Source organism: Dipodomys merriami, unplaced genomic scaffold (genome assembly GCF_024711535.1).
Source record: "Dipodomys merriami isolate MVZ:Mamm:240054 unplaced genomic scaffold, mDipMer1.0.p SCAF_72, whole genome shotgun sequence".
Taxonomy (NCBI): domain Eukaryota; kingdom Metazoa; phylum Chordata; class Mammalia; order Rodentia; family Heteromyidae; genus Dipodomys; species Dipodomys merriami.
Window position 1 is genome coordinate 1,931,419 of NW_027206313.1, and position 8,866 is coordinate 1,940,284.

General features: G+C 37.8%; 1 protein-coding gene across 2 annotated transcripts in view; it reads left to right on the plus strand.

Moving 5' to 3' along the window:
• LOC138818209 (coagulation factor V-like) overlaps window positions 1-8,099 on the plus strand; it is a 63,408-nt gene extending 55,309 nt beyond the window's left edge. The window contains exons 22-25 of one of the 2 annotated variants that reach the window (XM_070009194.1): window positions 2,307-2,451; window positions 3,664-3,815; window positions 5,586-5,636; window positions 7,374-8,099. In XM_070009194.1, coding sequence (XP_069865295.1) covers window positions 2,307-2,451; window positions 3,664-3,815; window positions 5,586-5,636; window positions 7,374-7,520 — 495 coding nt within the window. In that variant the 3' untranslated portion in view covers window positions 7,521-8,099. Of the gene's footprint in view, window positions 1-2,306; window positions 2,452-3,663; window positions 3,816-5,585; window positions 5,769-7,373 lie in introns of both variants that reach the window. The other variant, XM_070009193.1, reaches the window with a different exon arrangement.
• Window positions 8,100-8,866: the final 767 nt, after the last annotated feature.

Sequence of the window (8,866 nt, forward strand, 5' to 3'; positions counted from 1 at the left end):
CCCAGAATTCAAGCCCCAGGACCAGAAAAAAAAAAGATTTTTACTACATCTTATTTTGTTATTAATTTTAATGTGCTTGAACAAGAGATAACATCAGTGGTGTTCTAATGCTGTGGGCTTCTCAAACTAATTTTGAGGTCACGTTGCAGAATGATAATACCTGCTTAGTGTCTTATAGGCTCGGCCAAGAGCCCCCACTCTTCTTTTCCTTTCTCCAAGGCAAAATAGAAATCAAGGAGTCTGGCTACCAATTCACCATGAATAACTTTGAATTTGTCTCCCTTTACATTTCATATAAATCACTTTCTATTTACTATTTTTTCTACATTAGCATTACTATTTCTCTACATTATCATTACCTCTCCTTTCTCAGTGTTGGAGATGAATTGTTTTTAGATTATTTTTAATAATGGCTCACACCTGCAATCCTAGCTACTCAGGAGCCTGAGATCTGAGGATCATGGTTTGAAGCCAGCCCAGGCAGAAAAGTCTGTAAGACTCTTATCTTCAATAAACTATGAAGAAGTGGCACTGTGGCTCAAGTGGTAGAGCACTGGCTTTGAGCAAAAGGAGCTCAGGAACAGCAACCAGGCCCAGAGTTCAAATCCAAGTCTGGCAAAAAAAAAAAAAGTAAAAGAAAAAGATAGCAGGGTTTGATTTAGGGGCTAGCATTTGCTTAGCAGGTACTCTGCCACTTGAGCCACATCTCCAGCCAAAGGATTTTCTAATAATAAATTATTTAAATTTATCTTAAAACCATGAACATGTTAAATTATGGTCCTGAATAATCAGTATTGCGAAAGAAAATACAGACAGCCATAAAATCTATAGCTTGAAGATTTTTACATCTGTGTGAGAGATATCAGTGAATATTTGGAGTATGGCTTGGTACTGTTTTTGATATCACAGTTGTACTAGACTCATAAATTGATAAGCATGTTCTTCTAGTTTCTGTTTCGGAAGAGGTTTCTATAGTTAGTGTTCTTTGCCAAAAATCACCAGCAAAACCGTTTGCACCTAGAGATATTTTTAGGGCGAGGGATAGTTTTTAAATTATAAAGTACATTTCGTGCTTAGTTATAGTGTTACTCAAATTATCTGTTTATATTTGGTGCATTATGATTATCTAGCACTCCTGGGGACTGAACGAGAACCTTGGGAACACACTAGGCAAGTGACATATCACCAGGCTAGATCCCCAAGCCACTTTAAGTGTCTTCAGTTAATTAACATGTTTCCTTAACTTGTCACATCACTAGTGTGGGCTTTATAGTATCTGTCACCCTTGTCTTTCAGAGGTCATCAAGGTTGGTAGTGACACCTCCGACAGTATAATTTTTACCTCCTCATTTTGTGCCACGTTTGCAACAGATTTGTTGATTCATTTTTCTCTTTTCTAAGTATCAACGCTTTCATTGATTTTTCTCTGCTGTTTGTGCTTTCAATCTTACTGATGTTTGCACTTACTACTTTAGCTGGTGTTTTCTGTTGCTGCTCTGGCACAGAAAGGGTAGGGGGCACAGCTGGTGATTGCCAGATAGAGTCCAAAGTCCAGGGCCCCCCCCCCTTCCGTTGGAAGTTCTCTGTTGCTGGAAACTCCCCAGTGGTGTCCACTGGCACTGCAGGGAGCCTTTCTGGGGGATAGAGGTAGAGAGGCTGAAGCTCTGGCTTCCTATTTTGGTCTTCTCTCACACTACCCCAAGCAGAGTATAAAGGTACCTCCTCAGTCTCAAGAACTTAAAACTCTAGGCTCCTCATTCAGTCTTTACTGCAGTGAGAGAGTCTTTACTTTCTGTAACGTTTGGCTAGTATCAAACATTTATTGTCTAAACTTTTCTGTCTTACAAAGCTGCCTTTCCTTGATTTCTCTAGCTAATGAAAATAGGCTCTCGTTTGGAGCAGTATAAAATGGGTACCACTGGTGGTTTCAGGTTGCTAGTTTCTTCATCTCCAAAATCTGAATACAAATAGCAAAAAAAAAAAAAAAAAACCCTAGGGAACTCAAGGCCATGTCATCCCTTGGGTTCTGTGAACCCTAGCAGTCTGCTTACTTGTCTCCACCTTTCAGTCTTCTTGTTTTTTGTTTTGCTTTGCTATGAGCAGCAGGAATAGACTACAGTGAATTTACTTCTTGGAATTTACTTCTTGAATTTACTTCCTGGAAGTAATCTCAAATATATTTTAAGATTAAACTGATTTGATTCAGGCTCCACGAAAACAATATTTGCAATGTTAAATCAGACATAGTCCTAAAATAAAAATCACTTTAAAGAGAATCATAACTTTGCTTTCCTCTTTTCTTCTAGTATTTTGATGGCAATTCAGATGCTTCTACAATAAAAGAGAATCAATTTGACCCACCTATTGTGGCTAGATATATTAGGATCTCTCCAACAAAGTCCTATAACAGACCTACCCTGCGATTGGAGCTGCAAGGCTGTGAGGTTAATGGTAAGGAACAAAGATGCATTTTCTCGCTAACATTCTGAGACTCAAGGTTTGGAAGGTGTGGGAGAAGAAGTAGAATTCTTAGATCTCTTGTAACTTGGAATGCTCCCCCAAATCCTTGCAAACCCAGACTTCACTCAGGTGAACTCTCAGTGTGATCTAGACTAAGACTGGTTCTACCAACCAGAAGGCGGGCAACATCTCCATAAAATTTATATATATCCATACATTCCTTAACAATGGAGATAGGCCATGAGAAAAGTCATTGCGAAGACATCACAGAGCGGTCACATAGATGACATGGGCCAGTCATTCCATGTGGTCTCCTGATACAATTGAGAACCACAGTAACTGACGTATGTGGAGTTACTGCCAGTATAAATTCACATACTCTACTATAGGAAACTTCTTGTAGAAATAGGAGTACCTTCAGACCAGATGATCAAAAGTATAGTAAATACAGTAAACTATAACATTGTGGTTTACCATAAGGGATTGCTTGTTATACATAATTAGGTGCCATATACTTTTACACACCCATCAGTGATGGAGGTTTATTTATACCAGCATCACTACATATGTGAGTTATGGGCTATGTTATAAAATTAAGACAACTATGACCTCATTAATAGGCAATAGGAATTTGGAGAATCTATTATAATATTCTGGCATCATTGTCACATCGATGGTCTGTCATTATCTGAAATGCCATTTACAGCACATGATCATATATGGATTGTTTAGAATTGCTGTCTACTGGAAGCAAAGACTGACAGGCCCATGACATTCTGGAAAAGACAAGTGAGTACACATATTTAGGACATGGTCTTCGGTGTCGTAGTAGCTGACTTTAAATTCAATTCCCTGTTCTCCTTGCTTGTGTTAGGGAAGTTATTGCAGGGCACTTTGTGCTCACATTGGGAAACAGAGATTATAAAATACATTAAAAATACAGTCAGGCAAGTGTAGTGGTATGGGCCTATAATCTCAGAACTCAATAGGTGGAGGCACACAGATAGCCAGTTTGAGACCACCCTGGGCTACACAGCAAGACGTTGTTTCAAAACTAACAAAAATGCACAGCCTGATGGCAGATTTGTCCCTTGGATTCACGTCACTCTTATGTGGTAATATTTTTGTCTCCTCTACAAACCCTACAATGCCATGCAGGGAATATTAATGCTGTGTAATGAATGATGGCTTTTCTCTTGACAGGATGTTCTACACCACTGGGTATGGAAAGTGGACAAATAGAAAACAAGCAAATTACAGCTTCCTCATTTAAGAAATCTTGGTGGGGAGATTACTGGGAACCGTTTCGTGCTCGTCTTAATGCCCAGGGCCGTGTGAACGCCTGGCAAGCTAAGGTGACATAGACTCTTGAGCCCTTTAGGGGGAAAAAAAAAGACTGCCACTACAGGGCACACAGAAGATCTGGGAAACAGGAGTAATATCTCCCCTCTCTGCAGATTAAAACGCTAAATCAAAAAATCTAGATGTCTGCTGAATTAACAGCTTTAATTCTAGCTTTGCTTTAGAAAAAAAGTCATTTATCATCTCTGTAATTCTTGGTCTAGACAAAAAGTACAATGTTTGACTGCAAAGAGCTAGCTAGTAAGTATTTTAGTTTTGTCAGGCCAAAGAGCCTTTCATAACTACTCAGTTCTGCCATGGAATCACGAAAGTGTCCCTAAAAAATTGGTGAATGCATGAGCACAGTAGTGATAGGCAAATAACTTAGATTCACAACACACCTCACAAGTTAGCCAGTATTTTTCATTTTCTTAAGTGTACCATTTGAACTTTTTTACAATTTTTAAAAACTTTGTGACATTTCTGGAGACAATCAGAGGCATGGATTATAGAACCATAAGAATTATATTGCTCCTGATAGTAAATCATTGAGCAACTAAGATAATTTAAAGTTATGTAATTTTAGGGTAACAGTTAATAGTTGATTCATCTTTGTTTCATGTTCCAACTGATGTTGGAACCAGAATGTAGTAGGTAACTTCATGTTTCCTTTAGCTGACTAAATTCCAATTCCCTACTTAATCCTCTTGTCTCTCTCCACTAAGGTAGATAGATGCTCCAATTCCCTGAATTCTCTATATAACTCCAGATCTTGTCTTCAAACTTCAAATAAATATATATACATGTACTCACAAATATGAATGATGTTGAGAAAAGTCTAAAAATTCCAAAAGGTGAAGATTGATCTCTTATTACATCAAAATACAATCTGTCATCAACTTTCCTTCTTCAAATATTTATTACAAAATATGATAGGACTTTGATCATAAATTAATTATACAAAGGAGGTTCATTGTGGCTTTAGAGATAATTACCTTGTCTCCTATCCTTCCCTATTTGTAGTTTTATTAAGTCTCTCAAGTATTACATTTATATGAAATACTAGAAAATAAGAAATTGCACTCTTTTGTATTTCACATTAAGAGTGGAAAGAAAAGTTGGGCTTTTCTAAAATGCATTAGACAGGGCACTATACATTAGAGATGATACTATCAGATTCCTTTCTGGGTCACCTTGCAGAAATATCATCATGGTATTTTAACAAACTCGCTTGAGAAAATATTTAGATAGAACTGGAAGCATGGCTCAAGTGGTAGAGCACTGGCCATGAGCAAAAAAGCCATGTGAGAGCTCAAACCTCCATACTGGCAAAAGAAAAGAAAAGAAAAGAAAGAAGGAAGGAAGGAAAGAAAGAAGGAAGAAAAGAGGGAGGGAGGGAAGGAAGGAGGGAAGGAAGGAAGGAAGGAAGGAAGGAAGGAAGGAAGATAATTTAGCAATTTTCTCAAGTAAAATTCATTTACTTATTTATTCAACAATTACTTATTGAGCACCAGTTTGTACCTTTGTTGTGAAGACCAAGAAGCAAGGATGCCAAAAAGTAAACAAATAATTACTGTATAAAGTATGAAATATATCAATAGAAATGTATACACATGTTGTGGCAACAATCAAGAAGAAATAGGGGAGGCATCTATAAGACAAAAAATAAATCCTAAGGGAGGAGGTCAAAAGAAATCCCAAACTCTGTGCACTATACTTAATCTCCCAAAACAGCAACAATACTAACATTTTCCATGTCCATTTGCTTTATATCATTTTGCTAGGCAAACAACAACAAACAATGGTTACAAATTGATCTACAGAAAATCAAGAAGGTAACTGCCATTGTCACACAGGGCTGCAAATCTCTGTCCTCTGAGATGTATGTGAAGAGCTACAGCATCCACTACAGCGACCAGGGTGTAGAATGGAAACCTTACAGGCAGAAATCCTCCATGGTGGACAAGGTACTAGGTGCCCTCTTGGCAAGAGAAAGCAATTTGAATACTACCATGTCAAGACTACTACCACTACCACTACTACTACTACTACTGCTACTACTACCTTTCCTTTGACAACTGCACTGACACATACCACCTCTTCAAGTCTTCTAATCCTGGTTCTACAGGAATTGGCACACATGCACATCACCTCTCCACCTTGACTGAGAAATAGTGAGGACAAAATACCAGAGGATGCTGTGAGGCTTAACCAGCTCTGATTGAGAAAGATGGTGAAGGCATCTAGAAAACCTTCTACTGTGAAATCAGAGCATATTGGCATTGCCTTAGCAATACTTGCTATTCCTGACTGAACAAAGTTTGAATGATATATTGTTATTAAACATCTTTCTCTACATGGTGAATGGCTACCACATTCCCTAGTCCCTCTAATTCCTGCTAGGTGGCTTTAAAAATGCTACCATCGGTGAAGCTAAAGAGATGGGCCTTGTATTCCATATATGGAAATTGAGCTGAAGCAAGCAGAAACATCCAGGAAAAAGGGCTGAGATTTACTGAATTTTCATCAAATGCCCAATACCTAGTTACTGAATTTGTACTCATTTCTCGCTTTTTAAAAAATCCCCTGGTTGTCTGCATGTTCTATTTCTTTGTACACTAGCTTGTCTGAAGGGTGTTACTGCTGTAACCCTTCTGCTGTGTGTGTATAAATCTTGACAAACTAGCTAGAGATGAAAAACATGAATTTGCTTAAACCCAACAGGTTAACTGACGATGTAAACCATGTGCCTCAAAAATGAGTGCTAGTTCTACCAGATAATTGCTTAAATTTACTTCACCCCATATTCCCCATTCACAAGTATGACATTGCTTATCTTTGCATACTTTATGAAATTACAAGTAATCACTATCATGGTGCTACTTAGTTTAACAATCTTGATTTCTCTTGCTTGTGAAGGTTATTCATTTAGTTATCCAAAAATTTTGTAGTAAATATTGTTACCTATGTTTAAAAAATGTGATGAAAATGAAACATATGATCTCATTTTAAGGTCTTAGATTATTGTTGTTATTTTAGCAGGTTTAAATCTAGTTAATTAAGTATTAACAATTGAACACTATAAAACTATCTCTATTTTTTTAATGTGCCAAAAGGAAAATGAGAAGACACACATGGTATATTTTAAGTGTTAGCAAAAGCAAATCATTCACTGGTTCCCATTCCATGACACCAGACACTTGTCATATGTTTAAATACAGCTTTAAATCTTTAGTCCTCTCTCCTGTTTTCACCCTCAATTTGCAACTGAGGAAATGAAGAACCAAGGGTTGTAATTTACATCCTTAAGGCCACAGAGCTAGCTACAAAGGGCCAAGAGCAGAGATGCTCTTGCAACTAGAGCAGATTTGTTTATTCTTCCTTCCTTGGACTTGGATTGCTGGTGAAATGAAAATGCCCTCAGAGGACTTCGGGGATTGGACTTCATAATTAGCTGAAGATGGATGGCTGTGATAGTGGTGTTTGGTGGCCTCGGTTTAAGCTCAAAGGATAAAAATGGCTTCTATATTGCCTGTGCCAACACTGAAGACTTTCTCTTGTTTTCCTTTCAGATTTTCGAAGGAAATAGCAATACCAAGGGACATGTGAAAAACTTTTTCAAGCCACCGATTATCTCCAGGTTTATCCGCATCATTCCTAAAACATGGAATCAAAGTATTGCGCTTCGTGTGGAACTCTTTGGCTGTGATGTCTACTAGAACTGAGGGTTCAAAAAACATAGGAGAGACTCTTTAAGACCTCAAGTTAGAGCAGGCAATGTATTCTGCAGCTATTTTAAATATTAACAAATTCCCACTGTTCCTCTTTTTTTCTATTAGAAAATACAATTTTACCTAAGAAACTTTTCTTTTCTTTTTTTGGGGGGGTCCGGTTGTGGGGCCTGAACTCTGGGCCTGGGCGCTGTCCCTCAGCTCTTCAGCTCAAGGCTAGCGCTCTACCACTTGAGCCACAGAGCCATTTCCGGCTTTTTTCTTTTTGCTTATGTGGTGCTGAGGAATTGAACCCTGGGCCTCAGGCATGCAAGGCAAGTGCTCTACCACTGAGCCATCTTCCCAGCCCCCTAAGAAACTTTTCTAATGGAGCTACTGGCTGCCATTAAGTGGGATGGGAACTATTATTGCTGCATTAATTTGACTATAGATGGCAAAATATTAGGTCCCAAAAAGAGGAGGGTTCATCTTTCACAATGATGAAAAATGCTACATAAAGTAATTTTCATATATTTAATATGCTTTATTATAGCTCTTTATATTATGTACATATTAAAGATATGCTACTTATAAAACACTTATAGGCCTATGTTTTTTTTTGAAAAGAAATCTGGTTTAAAATAAAGAATATACACATTATAAAAGATATACTACTTTAAAACACTTATAGCCCTATATTAAAAAAAAAGAACTCTGCTTTAAAATCATAGGAAACAATAAAATTTTTAAATGGTTTGCTTTACTTGATAATAGAGAAAACAGCAGTCTTGCAATCCAAAATGATACAAAAAAAAGCCCTATCTTTTCCTCTTTGATTTTTCTGACTCCTCATTAGTAAAGAAGCAAGTGAGCATGATTTCAATACACTGAACTTGTGAATTTTTCCTGGCTTGGGACCAGTTGCACATGCTGTTGTTCAAGTGTGCAGTCACTGGGTGTCAAAGCCAATAACTATGGGAGCACGGAGGATACAGCCTTAGCTTCATGGTGCTCCATGGCATATTTTCTCACCTTAGGTTCACCAAAGGGAAGGCTCGGACCTGTAAAACAGAACATCTGAACTGTTGGCCCAAATATAGTTGCTCCTGCTGGGCCAAACTGGCAAGAAGTTTAAGTTTTCTTTCAGTACCTGCCTCTGTGGCTTTAGACAACTTTTCTCCTTTTCTCTAGAACCTTCTACCGTTACCATTCCCTTCCCTGGGAAATTAATATTCAATAATACTGAAGATATTGTAGGACTGGAAGGTTAGGGCATTCATGAAGTCATGGAAGGTAGAAATCATTGTTGAAGCTGTCTATTTTTGTAAAATAAATTACTCCAAAAATTAGTGCTC